General features: G+C 41.8%; 2 protein-coding genes and 2 pseudogenes across 2 annotated transcripts; all 4 read left to right on the top strand.

The window, feature by feature from the left end:
* The first annotated feature begins 1,551 nt into the window (after window positions 1–1,551).
* LOC143620075 (O-fucosyltransferase 23 pseudogene) lies at window positions 1,552–11,451 on the top strand (annotated as a pseudogene).
* A 664-nt stretch (window positions 11,452–12,115) lies between these two features.
* On the top strand, window positions 12,116–14,812 carry LOC143619916 (abscisic acid 8'-hydroxylase 3-like). The gene is made up of 9 exons (XM_077091737.1): window positions 12,116–12,523; window positions 12,790–13,108; window positions 13,324–13,476; window positions 13,595–13,846; window positions 13,929–14,015; window positions 14,087–14,165; window positions 14,339–14,445; window positions 14,524–14,642; window positions 14,712–14,812. Exons 1-9 carry the CDS (start codon window positions 12,321–12,323, stop codon window positions 14,800–14,802), a joined length of 1,410 nt encoding a protein of 469 aa, XP_076947852.1. The 5' UTR covers window positions 12,116–12,320; the 3' UTR covers window positions 14,803–14,812.
* Window positions 14,813–17,059: 2,247 nt separating this feature from the next.
* Window positions 17,060–18,158, top strand: LOC143620076 (protein MITOFERRINLIKE 1, chloroplastic-like; annotated as a pseudogene).
* A 2,129-nt stretch (window positions 18,159–20,287) lies between these two features.
* LOC143619918 (uncharacterized) lies at window positions 20,288–21,755 on the top strand. Its single transcript, XM_077091738.1, has 4 exons — window positions 20,288–20,460; window positions 20,554–20,620; window positions 21,416–21,517; window positions 21,596–21,755. The coding sequence occupies exons 1-4, from the start codon at window positions 20,299–20,301 to the stop codon at window positions 21,649–21,651; spliced, it is 387 nt and encodes a 128-aa protein (XP_076947853.1). The 5' UTR covers window positions 20,288–20,298; the 3' UTR covers window positions 21,652–21,755.
* The last annotated feature ends 565 nt before the right edge of the window (window positions 21,756–22,320 follow it).

Here is a 22,320-nt window from a genome sequence, read left to right on the forward strand (position 1 = left end):
CATCGTTAGTATCACTAACTGAAATAGCATTGAGAAAATCATTGCTAAAGGGTTGGCGACATTGTTACTGACCAACCTGACGAAACCGAATGATGAAGCCGAGTATGTCCCGCATACCCTTACTAGTTTATAAACTGCATTCGTTAATTTGGCTGTGGCATAATCATACACTTATAAATCAAATGAACTTGTATATAACATAATCAACTTACCAATTACCACATACCATTTCTTTATTAATTATTTTGTTCAAGGAAATAAATAAATCATTAGAACATGTGAATCACAACTTTTTTTTAACCAAAAACTAAACTACTCCTAAATTACACCATATTTCCTAAACTAACGTCATGCCCAAGAACTAACAAAGTTAATAAAACCAAATTGGTTTAATAGAAATGTAGTTATTCTAATACAAATGTAATAATTTGAGATTTCTTTATGAACCTGTTAAGATTTTATAGAAGATTAGTTCTTCTATAAAATGGAAATATAAAACAAAAATGTTCAAAGAAGTTTGTTAAAGAGTCGCCACTAATGACTAGTTACCTGTTGGGTACTTGACATTTGACAACCAGTGACATGCTAATGAAGGCCATGATGAAGATTTCTCAATTCTCATTAATGACTAAGAAAAACTATGTGGCAATCTCTCACTGGATGGATCGAAAAAATAAAATCTGTTTTAGGATGAAAGCTTTTGATTTTGAAATTATAACATATATATTGTTGTTGGTGAAAAAAAAAGTACAAACAGCAGAGGCAATTTTCTAAATAAATAAATATATGGACCAATTTAGTTTCGCTTGGTGAAAAAATATATATATATTTAGTTTATTGGGAAAAGTTAACGTATAAATTAAATTAATGTTTTAATTTAATTCAAATCCTAATTTATTATATTTGTAATAAAAATAGAATATCATATAGTTGTTCAAAAACATCATATGTTATAGAAAGTGGGATAGTGGCATGAGATTGGGCGAAACAGAGGAGAAGACAATAATTCCATGAATCTTCATAAATTGTTGCGCCAGAAGTCGCACACCCTGTTCCATGTGTATTTGCATTTATACCTCCATCAATATTATCGCCGCTCATTTAATCATTTTATTATTATTATTATTAATCACCCACTTGCCTTGTCTTTGGGGTGTTATTGGCTCCTCTCTTTATGACCAACTTTACATCTTATTTTCTATTTTTGTATTCTGTAACCATATTCTTCCTATGCTTTAGGCTTCTTTTCTTTGCTTTGCTTTGAAATCAAGGGATATATCTTTTTCATTATTACCAACATAATTTCCCTTTTGATTTCTTGTTCCTGATCTATATTAGTATTAGATCATCTTTTTTTCCATTAATTCTTCATTTCTTTAATTAGTCTTCTTCCCATATAATATTCCACTCCCTGTTTGTGTGTCAGAGAAAGTGTCTGATTGCATGCAACTGAATCCGGTTTGGGCTTAAATTGTTGGAATTCTGACCAAGATTCTGTTGAGGTGAGACTTTTAAATTTTAATATAATTATGTTATGTTTCATTGTTTGAGTTTGGTTTCAAATATTAAATCTCAAATGGTATTCAAGCATTTGAGATTGTTTGGTCTGCATCTGAGTTCTGTCCTCTCCAAACTCATGTTATTGTTCTTAATGGCCTTGATCATTCGCACCCTTTTACTCCCCGAATCCTGTGGATTCGGTCAGACCGAACACGACCCACTACAATTCAAATCTGGAATGAAGTATTTAGAGGTTCCTCAGATTGTATGGGGACTAAATAACCAGAAGATTGCCTTTGCAAGAGCTTGTTTAACTGCAAGATTTCTTAACAGAACTCTTCTCATGCCGAGGTTAAGTGCGACTTTGTTTTACAAAGAAATCGATCAGTTGCAACCTATTTCGTTCGATAACGTGTTTCAGTTTGAGAAATTTAATTCGCTTTGTAAAGGGTTTGTCGAGTTGGGTCGATATTCGGATCTCAAGAATCGTAGCAATGTCGTTGCGGTTCAAAAGGGTAGTGGTAGAAGATGGACGGTTGAGCGAGATCTTGATCAACTTAAGGAATTGAGAGAGAATTATGATGAGTTTGAGACGATTCGAATAGATGGAAAGAACCCGTTTCTATGGCATGATCATTTTCCGGTTAGGGATTATGCTAGGTTGTTTGAGTGCTTAGTTTTAGTGGACGAATTCTCGAAAGAGGCTGATAAAGTTGTAGCTAAGATTAGAGAGAAGGGAAGTGAATCAAAGACGAATGAATATGTAGCGATTCATATGAGGATTGAAAAAGATTGGATGATACATTGCAAGAAAATGGAGCAGAGAGCGAATGTGTCCGAGATTTGTAGTAGTAAAGATGAGATCATGAGTAGAGTAGCCAGCATCCCGGGCCTGAAAATGCCAACGGTTGTTTACCTTGCTGTAGCGGATGCACTAGTCGAAGATGGTTTGATTTTGAATGGCTGGACGGAGGGGTTGGTGGCAGTTGAAAAGAAGAAACTTGGTGTGACGGAGATTTACAAGAAGCATCCGTATCTGATTCAGGCTGCGATTGATTATGAAGTTTGTTCAAGGGCGGATGTGTTCGTGGGGAACAGTTATTCGACATTTTCAAGCCTGTTGGTGCTCGACAGGAGTGTGAAGATGGCAAAAATGGGCGTTGCGACAGGGTGTGGGATTGGGACGGATGTAAGATGGCCATCTTATGCCTATAATCTCAAGGCCGTGGGAGAGTTAGGTGCTCGCCCATGGATGACGAATCTATCTGATTCAAGCTTACGAGCAATAAGTTACGGATCTAACAGCATTTCATGTTGAGGAAATTTAGTAGAGCATATAACTTTATATTATTCATCATCCATTCTTTATGATTGTAAATGATCTCTTGTAAACAAGGTTGGCTTTGTTGTATATTTTTTAATATATGAAAAATTCTTAAGTGTCTTTGTATAAATTCATGTTATAACTTGTGGATCTAAACGCTAATAAATAAATAAATAAATAAATAAATAATAATAATAATAATAATCAAGTGTGTGACTGTAATTATCAATACTTGTCCTATTGTCATACCTGGTTCTACCCGAATATATTACAAAGTAACAACTAAAACATCAAGCATGCAACTTCTTAAAGTTTGATCTTGAAAATGTTACTTTTAACACATCATCAGTACTGTTTATATAATTTTTTTTACAGTCATAAAGATTTTACTTTAAAAAAGCCTCCATTGCAGAAACATGAAATGAATCTGACCTAATCCATGACGATGTTCCTCGATGTTCGAGATAAAACGATCCACGACTTCATCTTCTTCTCCGGTAGCTTGAGATCTGCCATGGAAATACGGGGGTGTGGAGGTGACTGCTAAGAAATCTCGAGGATCTCTTGTTTACAGACACAAAAATGGTTATGGTGGTGGCTCTTATTGAGAACAACAACCTTTAATAAGGAGGTGGAGACCTCCTTATATAGGGAGCCTCATGGCCACCATCATGGTACCCTAATGGGCCTAGCCCAGTTAAGGTTACCTCCACAAAACCCCCTCAGCCCAATAATATTGTATTAGTCCATATAATAAAATAAGCCAGACATAATAAATTAAGGTCGTAAGCCGGGTTTAGTACCATACCCCTACAAGCCCCCCAAGTCCAGTGTTGCTCCTAGGTGTGCAAGCGTTTAGGTGGAGCGCTGGACTTCATAAGGTGTGTTAGGATATGAGGCGGGTTTTTCCCCTTTCTTCGGCCTTGTCTTTATTGTCTTTGAGTTTTGAGAGGTTTTCTCCATGATGGTGACATGTTGTGATCCTTATGATAATAATGGTGCACTGGCATGAATAAGATATAGCACGCATCATAACAATAGTGGCGCGGGGCCTGATAAAAGATAGAGTGCGCATCTCGATAATAATGTAATGCAACTTGCGCGCGAGGCAGCTTACGAGCTATAAAATAATGAAGCATGCGCGAGTTGCGGCTTATGAGCTATAATATGATGATAATGACTGGGGGCCTCTTCTACGCAGGATGACTATCCCGGCTTGTCTTCAAAATAATAATGGAGGCACAAACGGCCAGATGATAATAATAATGTCATAGGTGCTTGTGCGACTCGTAGCCGAACCTGCAAAAACATATCAACTAAAAGTGGATGTATTACAAGGTTCCCATCCTCGGGCCAATTATGAGGTGCGCCCAACCTACGTTGGCGCGTGGCCGTTTGGGATATTATTAGGCTCCCGACCTTTATGTTTGGCGCGTGGCCATGTGGGATATTATTAGGCTCCCGACCTTTATGTTTGGCGCGTGGCCATGTGGGATATTATTAGGCTCCCGACCTTTATGTTTGGCGCGTGGCCATGTGGGATATTATTAGGCTCCCGACCTTTATGTTTGGCGCGCGGCCATGTGGGATATTATTAGGCTCCCGACCTTTATGTTTGGCGCGTGGCAATGTGGGATATTATTAGGCTCTCGACCTTTATGTTTGGCGCGTGGCCTTATGGGTTTATGAGGATTCCTAACCTTTAAGTTTGGCGCGTGGCCTTATGGGTTTATGAGGATTCCCAACCTTTAAGTTTGGCGCGTGGCCTTATGGGTTTATGAGGATTCCCAACCTTTAAGTTTGGCGCGTAGCCGTATGAGTTTATAAGGATTCCCAACCTTTAAATATGGCGTGTAGCCGTATGGGTTTATGAGGATTCCCAACCTTTAAGTTTGGCGCATGGCCGTATGGGTTTATAAGGATTCTCAACCTTTAAATATGGCGTGTAGCCGTATATTTTGCATTAATATAAGCACTTTTTGTGCCATTTCATGCAAATCCTATATACTCATACATCAAGAAAACACCTTCATTCATCAAACGAAAGACATCCAGATCGCTTCTTCAGTCCCCGATGATGGTGGTAGAGTGAATTTCATCCATGCGGAAGCGTGACGAGCCCCGGTAGTAACCCGTAAAAGTTGTTTACGAACGCGGAATGGCGCGAATCAACCCGCTATGGAACTCTCTCGTGATCAGCGGGAGCCAGAAATGACCCGCGATACGTCCATGATGGCTGAAGTTAACTTGTGGGAGTGCGCATGCGGCTCTTTATGGTTGCTAGTTGATCCTCGTGAGTGCCCAGATGACACGCCGTTAGTGTTTCATGGTGGCACTGTGCCGGGGCTGGAATATCTGAGCGCTTATGTCACCCGCGGGAGCGGCTGTCACGTCTTGCAGTCTGCTTATATGACCTGCCACGGACGGCTTTTAGCACGTCTACTCACATGTGACTGGTGGTGGAGTTGGTCTACTAGAGTATGGAGCACGCATAATGCCTGCGGGAGGCGGAATCAACCCGCCCTAGTTTTACTCGGAGCTTTCATGTGGTCTGCGGAAGCTCACAAGTTATCTGCCATTGAGTAAAGATTAGCGCACATGCTGCCCACTATGGCATGAATCGCCGGAATGCGCATGCGGCTTGTCATGGATATGCGGAAGCACCCAAGTGATTCGCCATTTATCACTTAGCGCGCATGCGGCCCGCTATGGCGTGAATCGCTGGAACGCGCATGCGGCTAGTCATGGATTTGCGGGAGAACTCAAGTGATCTGCCATTTATCACTTAGCGCGCATGCGGCCCGCTATGGCGTGAATCGCCGGAACGCGCATGCGGCTTGTCATGGATTTACGGGAGAACTCAAGTGATCCGCCATTTATCGCTTAGCGCGCATGCGGCCCGCTATGGCATGAATCGCCAGAACGCGCATGTGGCTTCATGGATATGCGGGAGCACACAATTGATCTATCATTACCACGCATACGGCCCACTATGGCGTGAATCGCCGGAGCGCGCATGCGGTCCGTTTTGGCTGAGCGTTTAAGTAATAACTGCGGTTCTAATGCACAGGTATGGTACCGTAGCTCTGATGGTGTGGAGGTGCGCTGGTGGCCTTGATTCTGGTACACAACGGCTTTATGACTTGCGAGATGGTGGCCTTCACATTCTCTCACTTGGACGTGATGGTAATAATATATAAATTAATGTCTAAAGTGACATAATATTATTAGAGGTGACAAGGCTACATGCATGTCAGATAATGTTCCCCCAAATTAAACCAGCTGTATTGAATTTTTGTGAAACCCATATTTTTTCCCAACTTATTGCTTTATTGGTGCAATTTCAAAAGAAAAGCTAGAATTTGAGATGAAACTCCTCAAACTTATATCACAAACATTCTGGTTTGGAGAAACCGGAATCAGATCTTCTGCGACATCCTTTAATTAAAATCTGTTGACGCGTTGAAGTTATAGCCAGATCAAAGTTTGGTGTGCATGCGGATCGCAGTTCTGACTCGCTGGTCGCGGTTATAAACGGGTTTTTCCTTCGCACGTGTATAAACTTTCTTGGACATTTTATACTTTGTAAAATTTGCTTTTTATCAAGCGCGGTGCAGACAAGCGGACTCCGTGGATCTAACAAGTTAGAGGCGCGGCTCCTCGGCGGAGGTGGTGGGTGATCCTTAACGGTGTGCATGCATGGAAGCGGAGACTTGATCTCCGATGGCGCGTATGCATGGCAGCGGAATCTTGATCCTTGGTAGTGCGCATGCATGGCGGCGGAGTGGTGACTCGTGGGCGCACATGCATGGTGGCGAAGTGATGACTCGCGGCTGCGCGCATGATGTATGAAGGCGTAGTGCACTATCAGCAGCGGCGCGCAAGCATGTCGGTGGAGTGCAACATGTGCATGGCGCGCATGCATGGCGGCAGATTGTTCATCTGCGGAAGCGCACGCATGGCGGTGCAGAGTTGATCAGCGGGACACGCATGCATGCACGGTGACGAGATGATCCTTAGCTCGCAGGCATGGTGACGTATTGTTGAAACCCATCGGCGAACATGAACGGTGGTCGGGTGCTTACCTGCGGAACTTGCAGGTGACCCGCCTTGGTCAGAGTTTGTTATGTCGGAGCACGGCGCCCATGAATAGTGTCATCTTCCAAGCTCATATTGTACTATTTTTGACCCGCATGGGGTCGTCTTCCGACCCGCATGGTGGTTTCCGCGGGCGCGCATGCATGGCGACGGAGTGATGACTCGCGGGAGCGCATGCATCACGGCGGAGCATGGATATTTCCGCGGTGGCGGAGTTTTTCCGAGACTGTTAACTTTAGTTGCTCCGGTGGTGATGGAGGAGCACCGATATGCGTGTGTGGGTGACCTCCCGCTGTTTGGAATTTATTCTAAGGAACACACATGTGACCCGCGGTAAGTGACCCTTAGCTTTCATAAAGACCCGCGACGTTCATAAGAGACCCGTGTTAAGTGACCCTTGGCAGTGCGCATGCATGGAAGCAGAGACTTGATCTCTGGTGGCGTGCATGCATGGCAAGTCTTAACCCTCGGCACTGCGCATGCATGGCGGCGGAGAGAGGACCCGCCGGCGCGCATACATGGTGGCACGCAGGTGCTGACCCGCGGTAAGTGACCCTCGGCACTGCGCATGCATGGCGTCGGGGTGTTCCTCCGATGCGGCGCATGCATGGCCGGGAGAGTTTGTCCGCAGCGCACTTGTATGGCGTCGGAGTGTTGATCTGCGGTGCGCGCATGCATGGAGGCGGAGTGGTGATCCAGGGTCGCGTATGCATGGCGGCGGAGTGGTGATCCGCGGGCGCGCATGCATAGCGGCTGAAAGTTGAGCGCGCATGCATGGCGGAGAGTTGAGTGCGCATGCATGGCGAAGAGTTGAGCGCGCATGCATGGCGGAGAGTTGAGTGCGCGTGCATGGCGAAGAGTTGAGCGCGCATGCATGACGGCGAGTTGCGCACAAGCATGGTAGAGGGTTGCGTGCACATGCATGGCGTTGGAGTCTTCTTCATAAAACCAAAAGCATGGAGTCGTCTTTCGAACTCACATGGTGGTTTCCGCGGGCGCGCATGCATGGCTGCGGGGTGCGGATCCGCGGGCGCGCGTGCATGGCGGCGGAATGGTGACCCGCTGTTGCGTGCGCCGCGTCATTGTGGAATGGTCTTGATCCCGGCGGTGCGTACGTATGCGACGTGGCTTTGTATTCCACCCTGCTATAGTGGCGCTGTTGCGTTACAATGGCGCTGTTGGTATGCTAGCGTGTATGTGATCCGCGGTGGCGGGTGTTAATCCGCCGTGCCTGTTTTTGTCCGCCTACGCGCATGAGAAAGCGGTTGACACGCCGTGAACGGATTACAAATAACAAACATGGTGGTCTTCGTGATGGCGGCCTTCATGTCTTCCCACTTGAACAGTGATGCGGATGCAAGAAACCAAATTTTTGGAGGCGCCCATCCATAATGACGCGGTGTTGTTTTGCGACGGCGCCCACGCATGTGGCGCAGTGTTCCTTTGTGGCGTGATTGCGTAGTGGTGATCCGCAAGTATGATGGCGGTGTGTTGTTTAGCGATGCGCATGCACGGTGGCGAGGTGTTGGATCGCGGTGGTGCGGTGCTCGGCGCCAGCGCGCATGCGTGATGGCGCGCTGCTGCTTCATAGCGGTGAAACTCATGCATGGTGGCATGCACCATGGCGGCCAGATGGTTATCCGCGGTGGTGTGTACGCGTGGTGGCGCAATGACATTACGCGGTGGCGAGGTTCACTTGTCGTGGCGCGTATGAATGTTGACGGAATGTTAATCCATTATAATCCCATGCGCGGCCCCGACCTGAGACCTTAACAACTATGCTTTGGCATGTGCTTTGCCTTAGTTGTGCTTAGGTATTTTTATGGTCCAGTTGCGCAATACGTAGGATGGATGCTATGAGTAATTTGAGCTAAGGCTCATATTATTGAGCTAAGGCCCTGACGTTTTAGAGTTAAAACTCGTCAACGCGCCTGAGCTTGGAGCTCGCGCATGTATGTTTTACTTCGTTTTATTTTTAGTTTGATGTCAATACAATGTTGTCATATTGCTCAAAATTAATAAAGGGAAGTGTGAAACATGTATGCAAAAGGTAATAGAACGCATATTAGTCTGGTGAGGGGAGTCCATATTCTTGGTAGAGGTCTGTTAGGCTCTCTGCCGCCTTCCTTCTTTCACCTTCTCCGCGATTAATGTCTTTTTGGGGTTGGGCGCGCATGCATGGCGGGAGTTGAGCGCGCATGCATGGCGAAGGGTTGCGTGCGCATGCATGGCGTTGGAATCTTTCATAGGTGGTGGAATGTTGATCCGCGGCTGCATGCATGCATGGCGGGGTAGTGCATTATCCGCGGCCCGCGCATGCATGATGGTGGAATGCTCATCCGCGGGGACGTATGCATGCATCGGGGCGAAGTCTTCCACAGGTGGTGGAGTGTTGATCCGCGACTGCACGCATGCATGGTGGTGCATTAGCCGCGGCGCGCGGATGCATGGTGACGAAACCTTCCACGGGCGGTGGAGTGTTGATCCGCGGCAATGCGCTGCATGGCAGCGGAATCTTGATCCTCGGCAGTGCGCATGCATAGCGGCGGAGTGGTGACTCGCGGGCGCGCATGCATCGCGGTGAAGTCTTGATCCTCGGCAGTGTGCATGCATGGAAGCGAAGACTTGATCCTTGGCAGTGCACATGCATGGCGGCGGAGTCGTGACTCGCGAGCGCGCATGCATGGCTGCAAAGTCTTGATCCTCGGCAGTGTGCATGCATGGAAGCGAAGACTTGATCCTTGGCAGTGCACATGCATGGCGGCGGAGTCGTGACTCGCGAGCGCGCATGCATGGCTGCAAAGTCTTGATCCTCGGCAGTGTGCATGCATGGAAGCGAAGACTTGATCCTTGGCAGTGCACATGCATGGCGGCGGAGTCGTGACTCGCGAGCGCGCATGCATGGCTGCAAAGTCTTCTGCGTAAAACCAAGGGCACGACCGACATGGTGGTTTCCGCGGGCGCTCATGCATGGCGACGGAGTGATGACTCGCGGGCGCGCAAGCATGGCGGCGGAGTGGTGACTCGCGGGAGCGCGTGCATGACGGCGGAGTCTTTTTTGCAAAACAAAGAAATGGAGCCGTCTTCCGACCCACACAGTGGTTTCTGCGGGCGCGCATGATGACGGCGGAGTATATTGATGGCTATTATTTTGAGGCTGTACACAGCCTGTCATTCTCCCAGAAGATGCCTTCCCACATGAGTCAAAGATATGCAAATATGATGGTACCCACTGCAAAAAGAGTTGTACATGTGTATTCCTTTTTTACACCCAATTTTTGCTTTGTGACTATAGATCTAGAACTTATTCCAGCATTGAACACTGAAAAATCAGATCTGGATCCGGCACCCATTGCGTATGAACGCAGATCTAGAGAGACAAACAAGAATATCGAACGTAACTGTTGCTCAAACGGAATCAGATCTGAAGGAATTAGAACCAGATCTAACCTCCGTCACTCTAGAAACACAGATCAGGCATGAAACAGGGAAGATTGAGGTGTGGTTCGTTACCGTCCCACGGATGGCGCCAATGAAGAAACATGAAATGAATCTGACCTGATCCATGACGATGTTCCTCGATGTTCGAGATAAAACGAACCACGACTTCATCTTCTTCTCCGGTAGCTTGAGATCTGCCATGGAAATACGGGGGTGTGGAGGTGACTGCTAAGAAATCTCGAGGATCTCTTGTTTACAGACACAAAAATGGTTATGGTGGTGGCTCTTATTGAGAACAACAACCTTTAATAAGGAGGTGGAGACCTCCTTATATAGGGAGCCTCATGGCCACCATCATGGTACCCTAATGGGCCTAGCCCAGTTAGGGTTACCTCCACAAAACCCCCTCAGCCCAATAATATTGTATTAGTCCATATAATAAAATAAGCCAGACATAATAAATTAAGGTCGTAAGCCGGGTTTAGTACCATACCCCTACAAATATGTAGCGGTTCATATGAGGATTGAAAAAGATTGGATGATACATTGCAAGAAAATGGAGCAGAGAGCGAATGTGTCCGAGATTTGTAGTAGTAAAGATGAGATTATGAGTAGAGTAGCCAGCATCCCGGGCCTGAAAATGCCAACGGTTGTTTACCTTGCTGTAGCGGATGCACTAGTCGAAGATGGTTCGATTTTGAATGGCTGGACGGAGGGGTTGGTGGCAGTTGAAAAGAAGAAACTTGGTGTGACGGAGATTTACAAGAAGCATCCATATCTGATTCAGGCTGCGATTGATTATGAAGTTTGTTCAAGGGCGGATGTGTTCGTGGGGAACAGTTATTCGACATTTTCAAGCCTGTTGGTGCTCGACAGGAGTGTGAAGATGGCAAAAATGGGCGTTGCGACAGGGTGTGGGATTGGGACGGATGTAAGATGGCCATCTTATGCCTATAATCTCAAGGCCGTGGGAGAGTTAGGTGCTCGCCCATGGATGACGAATCTATCTGATTCAAGCTTACGAGCAATAAGTTACGGATCTAACAGCATTTCATGTTGAGGAAATTTAGTATAGCATATAACTTTATATTATTCATCATCCATTCTTTATGATTGTAAATGATCTCTTGTAAACAAGGTTGGCTTTGTTGTATATTTTTTAATATATGAAAAATTCTTAAGTGTCTTTGTATAAATTCATGTTATAACTTGTGGATCTAAACGCTAATAAATAAATAAATAAATAAATAAATAAATATAATAATAATAATAATAATAATCAAGTGTGTGACTGTAATTATCAATACTTGTCCTATTGTCATACCTGGTTCTACCCGAATATATTACAAAGTAACAACTAAAACATCAAGCATGCAACTTCTTAAAGTTTGATCTTGAAAATGTTACTTTTAACACATCATCAGTATTGTTTATATAATTTTTTTTTACAGTCATAAAGATTTTACTTTAAAAAAGCCTCCATTGCCGGCTGTAAATTTAAATATTATATTAACTCTGTTTTTAGGTTCAACCAATTGGAAAGAGGGTTATAAGGTGTTTTAATTTTTTTTTTCCATTAAAAAGTTCCTGCAGCAAATCTGCCACCTGGAGGTTGTCAGAATAGTTATTGATGTCAAGATAACTAAAACTATGATATGGTTAAAAAGGACAATAAAACATATATTATAGTTAGAAACACTGCTGAATCAAAAAGGAGACAGACGCCGTCCCAGGAACCATGACCCACCCCAGAAGCAAGACAAAACACAATACTATGTACATCCAAATGCACCCAACCATAAATCATCGAATCCATCGCATGGTATCCAAGAAAGAGTTGATTTTCGATGCAAACTATATGATATAAATTGGTATACATCTTGGAAAGTGATTTGCATGCATGCTATATAAATGGGCACAACTTTTATAATTCTTGATAATCAATCCAAAGGACAAAATGGCGTTGATGGCATTGATTGTTGGATTGGTCATTGTGATTGCAACAATCGCGTTCTTGCTTCGTGCAATCGCATTCCCGAAGGAAATGGAGGCCATCCCGGGTAGCCTGGGTTGGCCACTCATAGGAGAGTCTTTCTCCTTTATATCCGAGTTTTCAAGTCCTGCTGGTATTTTTAGCTTCATGAACAAAAGACAACAAAGGTACCTAAAAGTCAAACTTTGAAAATTACTGGTCGAAATATCTGTTTGAACAATATTTGGATGGCCGTTCTGACCATTGGGGGTCAAACTTTGAAAATTATTGGTCTGGCCATTTGAAAAATACCTGAATAACTATTTTGACCACAGACGATAAACTTTGAAAAATATTGGTCAAACAGATGTGTGTATAGATGACCCGTACTTAAATCTTCCTCTTAACACTTCTATTGTGCAATTGGTTGATGTTTGAATGAATCTTTATATAGATATGGAAAGGTTTTTAAGAGCTACGTTTTAGGACGATATATGGTGTTTACGACGGGTAGGGAAGCCAGTAAGATGCTATTAACAGGAAAAGATGGGATGGTTAGCCTCAATCTGTTCACCACTGGTCAGAAGGTGTTGGGTCCCAATAGCTTGCTTCAGATGAATGGAGAAGACCATAAGCGCCTCAGGCGCCTCATTGCTGAACCCCTCTCCATTGATGGTCTCAAGAAATACTTTCACTTTATCAACGAATTGGCTGTCCAGATGTTTGATGAGTGGCCTGCACGAAAAGTCCTGGTTCTAGAAGAGGCTTCCACAGTAAGTTACTTGCCAACAGCCAATGCGTAACTACTTACCTACCACCTAGGGCTGCCAACGAGCTGAGCCGCTCGTGAGTTACTCGAGATCAGGTGGATAAAAAGCTCGGAACAAGCCAAGCCTTATCGAGTTTGAAAAAATGACTCACGAGCCAAACTCGAGCTCAATCCTAGTTAATTACTTACATGATTGCTTATCAATTTGTGATGGTGCAGTTCACTTTAAAGGTTATTGGGAATATGATAATGAGCTTAGAGCCTACAGGTGAGGAACAAGAGAAATTTAGAGAGTATTTCAAAATCATTTCATCCTCATTTGCATCATTGCCCTTTAATATTCCAGGGACTGCCTTCTACCGTGGTATGAAGGTAAGCAACTAATAATACCACAACATCATGTTGTTAGATTTCCTTTGTAACTGTTCACATCACACATGCAAACAAACATTTGCTTTGAATGCTGATGCCAGATTAATTATCTGATCAGGCTCGGGATAGAATGTTTGAGATGCTAGACAGGACAATAGCTAGAAGAAGAAATGGAAGCGACTTACAGCAAGATTTCTTGGGGTCGTTGATTAGCAAAGAAGGGTCTGAAGATGTTGAAAAGCTCAACGATGCTCAAATGAAAGACAACATATTAACACTTCTTATCGCAGGTCACGACACAACAACGGCTGCACTTACATGGCTTGTTAAGTTTCTAGGGGAAAATCCTGCAGCTTTGGATAAGCTCAGAGTAACACTCATAATACTTCACTAGCTAAGAGTGTGTTAATTAAATAACAGTCCGTCCTTAAATGTGCATATAAAATTTTCAGAATGAGCATATGGAAATCCAGAGTAAGAGGGAATTTGGATCAAGTCTCACATGGTCAGAAGTCAATAGCCTGCCTTATACTGCAAAGGTAAGCATAATAATCTACTACATGATTATCAACCTATAAATACGCAATTGAGTTTATTTTTCAATGTGCAGGTAGTGAGTGAGACCTTACGAAGAGCAACAATCTTACCTTGGTATTCCAGAAAAGCTGCACAGGACTTTGAGATCAATGGTATGTACGTCATAATTTTAAAATTTTTTTTACCCCAAGTTATATTTCTCATTAAACTCAAAAACGATTACAATAAAGTGGTAGGCAAACGGGAAACAAGCTGCGCCACAAATAAAGATGGTCCGTATAAACAATGAGAATTAAAAGTTGATGTTTACATTAAATTTTGTCAGGATACAGTATCAAGAAAGGATGGTCCGTAAACTTGGATGTAGTCTCTATTCACCATGATCCACAAGTTTTTGCTGACCCTTATAAGTTTGATCCATCTAGATTTGATGTAAGTTCGTTACAGATTTCTATAATCATCATTCTAATATTTAACGATCACAGTAACACTTACTTTCAACAATTTCAGGATCCGTTAAGATCTTTCAGCTTCCTTGGGTTTGGAAACGGACCGCGTATGTGCCCTGGAATGAATCTAGCAAAGCTTGAAATCTCCATATTCATTCATCACCTTGTTTGCAGATACAAGTAAGTTGATCTAAATACAATACTTGGCATAAAATCAGTATAAATACAGAAACCGAGACTTAATTTCAGGTGGAAACCTCTAGAGAAAGATGACTCGGTTCAGCCGACACTTGTCCGGATGCCAAAGAACAAGTACCCAATCATTGTGGAGCCTTTGTAGATTCACAATAATATATGACATACTGATCTTTTGCCAACATTGTATCAGATTTGAAGAATAAAGTTTATTTCTAAAAGAGGTTTTATTGAGATGCCATGTATTTATTAGTTAAGTTTTATGTTACATAAATAACAAAAGTAATGTTAGTTATTAATTATGTAACTAGAGTGAAACTAAGTTGCAAAACAAATGCAACTTACGCGTCAATTTCAATAGCCGGATTAGTGTTATGTTGCCAATGGATTAGCATATATATTATTCAATTAAAGCTGCTGGCGATTAGGTTTCGGATTCAACACAAGTGTTGCAAGGTTTAAATTTGATTTACAATATTACGGATCTGATCAAAAGTACTCGTTTATGAAGCAAGAAGTTGACAATCGTACCATTAAGTGTTATCCTGGTGGTCGGTCATCCATGGTTGCCCGGCTGTGGCGCTCAAAATTTGGTGAAACGATCGCCAAATTGGTATCGGACGGCTAACTTGGCGTTTAATAAGACAATTTTACACAGCACCATCCAAAATAAGAATTTCCAGACCCGAATTTTCAAAAAACTCTCGTTGGTATCCAAAATACTCGATTTGGTAACACATACCATAGGCAAAAATTCGGTAAATACCAGTACTGAACCGTACTAGTCCAGAAACCTTAAATAGTTGGTCAGTGCCCATTTTGGTACCAATACCATTTGCTCACCCATAGTTTGTTCATTATAGCATGACTTTAGGTTATTATGTGTTTATCTCAAATAGTATGTTTAAATAATATTGACGAGTCTAGTCTAATCTAAATATATATTTCATGTGTATAAGATGATCTCACCATTAAACATGTGTTGTTATTTCATCACCGACTCAACTATTTTCAATGCCTAAAATGAAACTATAATTTAGGGTCTTTTCAGAATTTTGTTGTTACAATGCAAAAATCTAACCCCAAATATGTTTGTCGTTTCAAATAACTGAATGATCATTTTCATCATTTAGTATTTTTTTGTTTGACTTTGATCAAAATTAGAGGCCATGTTCAAGTGAGGCTATAAAGTCTAAAGCCCTAGCTTGAGCCAACTCTGTGTTAGTGTTTGGCTATGGGTTCAAAGCCTCAATTATTCCGCTTAAGGATATCAAATTATGACATTCCAAGCTGGCATAAAGGTGTTGGAAGGTAAACTCTCACTTGTAGGTTGGCATAAAGGTTGTTGATTATTATGGTGTGGAGTTGTTCTCCAGATTCGCGGGGTATCAATTTCATGTTGCTTAATCTCTAGCACAGATAAACGATCATTGGCCTTGGAAACATAGCAGTTACTCGCTTCATTATCTTAGATAGAATTGAGATTGAGTTGGAATTGTTAGAATCATTGAAATTCCAAGCCAAAAGTGGGAATTAATGACAGGAAGAACTACAAGTAATAGAGTTGCAAGTGAATGAGTTGAAGCACGAAGCATCAACTGATGTGGCATCCGACTCACCACTTTACACCAAAGATAGTCTCCCATGGATGAGCATGATGGCAAATAGTAATCAAATTAAAGATACCTAAGAGAGGACAATGAACAAAGCGGACCAACCAAATTTGAAGGCATGCCAATGGTTCAACAAGCACCATAAGAAGATAATAATATGTCGTATCCTCTTGAAAAGTTCATGCCCTAAATGTCGCTTTTCAAAGTTAAGGTGCCTAAATGTCATAATCACAAAGTTCAAGTTCAGGTTTAACAACAGAAAATAATTTTATCATATATTCATTCAATCTATGTAATTCACAAGATTCTATAAACTTTTCAAACTTTCTTATTTAATTTTTAAAAAACAAAAATAATTTTGAAAAGCAAAAATTTAAAGCTTTTAAATAAGCTATACCAAACACCTTTTGTTTTCCAAAAATTAAATAAGTAAAATTTAAAATCTCCCCTAAACAGTCGACATTGTTGGTTTACTATAGTTGCAACTTGCAAAACATCGAGCAACACCATTTTTAGTCATCTGTCTCTCTGTAGCATATCTTATCACACCGTACATCGAATCCAAGGTCTTCGATGGAAACCCCCAATCCCAAATCTATTCGATACCGCCTCACTCCCACTCCGATCTCAATTCACTCTTCTCACACCTCAACACCACACTCATCACATCACCACCACCAGCCGCATCCTCAACCCATCTCATTAGAACCCTCACAAACCCAATTCGATAAACCCTCTCGCAATTGGCTCAAACCCACCGTTCACCCAAATCCACCGCTCTCTTAAAAAAACCTCTCTGTCTTCGAACGCCCCCTCATCGGCGCCGGCGCCGGCTTATTCACCTACATCTGTCTCCACCCACTCGACACCATCAAAACCAAGCTCCAAACCAAAGGTGCGTCCAAGATTTACAATAATACCCTTGACGCCGTTGTTAAAACCTTTCAATCCAAGGGTATTTTAGGGTTTTATTCCGGTGTGTCGGCGGTGATTGTGGGGTCTACCGCCTCCTCCGCTATTTATTTTGGGACCTGTGAGTTGGGTAAGTCGGTTTTGTCGAAATTACCCTTCTGTGTTGATTCCGCCCACTGCAGGTGCGATGGGGAATATAGTATCGTCGGCTATTATGGTGCCGAAGGAGTTGATCACTCAACGGATGCAGGCGGGTGCGAAAGGGAGGTCTTGGGAGGTTTTGTTAAGGATTTTGGAGAAGGATGGTGTGTTGGGGTTGTACGCGGGTTACTCGGCTACATTGTTGAGGAATTTGCCTGCCGGGGTTTTGAGTTACTCGTCTTTTGAGTACTTGAAAGCTGCGGTTTTGATGAAGACGAAGCAGGCGAATCTGGAGCCGTTTCAGAGTGTTTGTTGTGGGGCGTTGGCTGGTGCGATTTCTGCGTCGTTGACGACGCCTTTGGATGTGGTGAAAACCAGGTTGATGACTCAGATTCACACGGATAAGATTGCGTTTGGTGTGTCCGATACTGTGAAGCAGATTTTAAAGGAGGAAGGACTGGTGGGGTTTACGCGGGGAATGGGCCCGAGAGTTGTTCATAGTGCTTGTTTTTTGGCTATAGGGTATTTTGCGTTTGAGACGGCTCGGCTTACTATTTTGCATCAGTATCTTAAGAGAAAGGAGGAGCTTCAGGAGGACATTAAAGTTGCCTAACTTAAATTGGTTGGTAATTCGTTTAGCGTTTCTTTTTTTTATGATTGTAACAAGTTTAAAGCTGCTATACCTAAGCCAAGTTGAATTTTGTTTTACGATTCTTGAATATTGTAGTCAATTATATTGCGAAAGCTTATTGACCTGAGTATTCAATAGGGTAAAGGTTTTACAGTTATAAAGTTGCATAACCATTGCAGTTGGAAATAGTTATAATGGTCACAATATAAAGTATTCTAATCTCTGCTTATGCCGAAGTAGACGAAACCCTGATAATACTTAATATAGATCCATTAATAGGATGCATCCTCTACAAAACATTGGGAGTGAAATCAGAAATATTAAACATGCCTAACTTGTAGCAAATATAGAAAACTAGTATTCACATGAAATGCTGTGATTGTCTCATCTTAAAGCATTGACTTTTTGGTCAACCTTGGCAATATGGCCTACATTAATGCTTCTAAACAACTTAGCATTTGACTTTTTTGGGCAAGTCATTTTTAGCCATTGTCTCGGTAATTTCCTTGGCTTTTCATGCAAATATACTGACTTGTTTCTAACAGACATAACCGATTTTAAGCCCCTTAACAGCTTACGGTTAAGACTTAAGATGGCTAACCTCTTTCAAGCTCATATGACAATATGACCTTAAATTTTATAACACATACCAGTTTCTTGATACCAACATCTACCTAGATCCATAACTTTAACAACCAACCATAGCAGCAACCTGCTATTTCTACATTATTTTTAGCCTCTGGGCAACAACATAAAACTTTTTGCCATTGATCACAATCACAAATACCATACTGTTTGGTGATCAACTGCAAATACAACTGGGGTACTGTTTGGTGATCAACTGCAAATACAATTGGGATAACTGGATATTGCAGTCATTAAACGTCTCATATCATCACTGGAAGTCTTGGAACTCAAAAGGATCCTAAGAGCAGTCACTCTATCCCAATAGTAAATACAAATAACTCTCCAGTCACTAATAACCTATGAGCTTTGTTGTTTTGTGTTGATCCTAAGAGCAGTCAATCAAAAACACGCTTTGGTTGTTAACCCGGGGTTCTCGCTTATTTGCAACTAGACCATGGTGAGAGATCCATTATTGATTCATAAATCTATTACATGTTATTCCTTCCACTACTAAACATTCTTTTAAAACGAACCCGTAAAACCCAATTGAGATTTTTACATTTTTTTAGATCGGTTAACTCGCACATTTTTAAACCTACTTCTAAATATACACATTTGTTCACTGTGAGACTAAAACCCTCAGCCATTTGGAGAAGAACACCTTAATATCAGTAAGCTACAAGCCTTTTGATTGATGGTGTTACTAAACTAGTAAGATTCCAGCCAAAGACACTTATTTGATGTGCAAATATCTATCATGGTTAAGTAGACATCAAATCATCAAATCATCAAAAAGATGAACATATTATATTGACACTTAATGTGTTAACATCAATGATGGTTAAGTAGATTTTACAAAACTTTAATCTACTCACAAATTATAAGAAAGTTTGAAATTTGATTTTGACTTAATAGATGTTACTAAGCAAGTATGACAAATCCCCAAAGGTTTCTATCGAACTATTGAAGATTCTTTTAACATTTAGTTTTACCAAACACATGCTCAAGCTGAGTACTATTATCACAAGCTTAAATCATAATTAAACCGATTTTTTTTTTGGTACAACAAAATTCCACCGTTACCTTGCATTTGTAAGGATTTAAACCCACAAGCCATAACATCAATTCGTAAACGAAGACGCCATACCAATACCAAATAATGAATAAGAAATACTTTATTTTACTTATAAATAATTTGGACAAATATCAAGAAAACATGTCCATGAGACTGTATGCTATGGTGAGGGGCATCGAAGCCCCTCCACAGTGCCACGTCAACGCCACGTAGGCACCGGGGGCTTCAAAGCTCTTCTCTATAACGCCCCGCTATGGTTAAAGCCCCTTTTGGCGCCCATTATATATATAAATGCATATGTATATGTGTATGTGTGAATAACAGGAAGAGAGAGAGAGAGAGAGAAGGCGCCAAAGAGAGAGAGAGAGAGAGAGAGAAGGCGCATGTCATCCCATCCACTCTCCCCCTCTCCGCGCCCCTACCCACCGCGCCCCGCGGCGGTGTACGGCGCCCACCGCGCCCCAAAATCGCCCATGAGGGCGCCCATAGCGACCAGCCTCAAGAGAATCCAAGGAAAAAGGGGCTAAATAAGTCATACATGAGGGGGAAATTATGTAACTTCTTTCTTTCGACAATACAAATAAGAAACCGTGGACACAAAATTGAAACCCTAATCATCGCCGAGGAGAAAGAGATATCGGGATGGCCGTCTTCAACGTTGTACAGAAGCGGCGGAGAGCCGCCATCGCCGACCGAAAGCGAGCGGCGCACGGTGATCCTGTTACGGGAAAGCTGAAGCATAAGCCCCAAAACACCACTATGTCCGGCAAGCGTAAGCGTAAGCTCATGAAGAAATGGCGCTGGGTATATTTCTTTCATTCACTATTTGTGTGCTATTATTATTATTATGTACAAATTTGCTTTGTTTAACTGAACAATCTACTGAACACTGAACAGGACCAGAAGGAAGCTGTGGAAAAAGGGCTTATAACCATGGAAGATATCGAGATGGCTGTTGCAGATGGTATCAATCTCTCCCTTTTTATCTATCATTGATGTTAAATATGTTGATTGCATACACATTTACAGAATCACCAATAAAATGAACACAAGCTTTTATTAGTAGTAATCAGACCTGCCAATTTCAGCCCAAAATCAACTTAGGTAGGCCTGTAAATGAACCGAGCATTTTGTAGGATGTTCATTTATTTAACAAATGAACGAATATGAACAAAAAAATGTTCATTTAGTTAATGAACAAAACATGAACACGTGTCTAGTTTGATCATTTATGTTTGTGAACGTTCGTTTATGTTTGTTTAATTAAGTTTGTTTATGCTCGTTTGTTTTTCGTGACTTTATGTTTTCTTAAGCATGCTTGTTAGTATGTTTATTCAAATTTTTTGGCCCATAACCCATTACCAATGAATCTAGTTTAAATAAGTGTTTAGGTCCAAAACATTGTTCTTCACGTTACTTTTAACTGGGTTTTAGCTCAGTTACGTTTGTTCATCTATTTTCAGTTATGCTTGTTTGTGAACCTTTCGTTTATACGCATTTTCTTAAGGAACGACGACAAACAAAAAATCCCATTCAGTTAAAGCTAAACGGAAGAACACGAACATGGTTTGTTCATATTCATTCGGTTCGTTTACAAGCCTAAAATTAAGTGACCTAATTGGAGCATGGGTTTTAGCCATGAAAGTTTAATATTTGATGACATTTTCATTATAGCTTGCCAAAACAAGTTGACCCAGTCGGTCCGGTCCACCCACCAAATTGACTCATGGCCTGTTTTAACATGAACCCATATTTACAGGATCAGGTACATCGTCTCAAGAAACCAGTAAATCTCCAGTAAAATTCCACCTGAAAAAGAGTTTGAAGATAGCAAAGCGATCAAACAAAAAGGACAAAAAGGGTAGGCAGTTGTTTCTGTTGACAAAATCTTCCCGTTTGTTTGTATTATGTGTTGAATTTGTTGTTTGATGATTTGTAGGGAAGAAGAAAGGACAGTCGGCCACAGCAGCTTCATCAGATGCGATGATGGAGTGATTACAAGTTCGTACCATTCAAGATTCACAGTTGCTTTTTTAAATCTGGTTAATGCTCTTTAGATGTGGGTACCTTTTAGTACTTTTTGTCTAGCGAAGATGTAAGGATGCCTAAACTGTTAGTATAATTATGTTTTGAAAGTTGAAATCCATCTTATTTGAGCTATAAGTTTACATTGAACAATCTATTTGGACCTAAACAACTAAGTTTGGTGGTACTGGTGTGCCATTGATCTACAACCACCTTGCCATATGTTGGCATCCTCGGCGTCGCAGCCACTCTTTAGGAACATAAGCGGGTCATCGGTCACCAAATCAAGATAGCTTTTAAACGGGTTATAACATATCATTTTTTTATGAAACCCTTTCATCATCAAACCCTAAGTATATTATGAACTTTCTTATAATAAAGAAAATTAAAATCCAAAAAGTAAATATTAAAAACGAAAAATGTAAAACAACCATTCTCTCAAGCCATCAGATTGCTTTATTTGTAAATGAAGGCTTCTCACGCATTTGACTCGAATTCACGGGTAAAGGTCTCACCAAATCCATATAAATATTAAAAACGAATAATGTAAAACAACCTCCGTAATACGGGGGATAAAATCTAGTTATAATTATTTTAAAACCTGTTATCGCAAATAATAATCTTGAAGTGTGTTTCCCA

The sequence above is a fragment of the Bidens hawaiensis genome, unplaced genomic scaffold (genome assembly GCF_021521415.1).
Source record: "Bidens hawaiensis isolate Kalapana, Puna unplaced genomic scaffold, B.hawaiensis_p1.1 tig00002525_1, whole genome shotgun sequence".
Classification (NCBI taxonomy): domain Eukaryota; kingdom Viridiplantae; phylum Streptophyta; class Magnoliopsida; order Asterales; family Asteraceae; genus Bidens; species Bidens hawaiensis.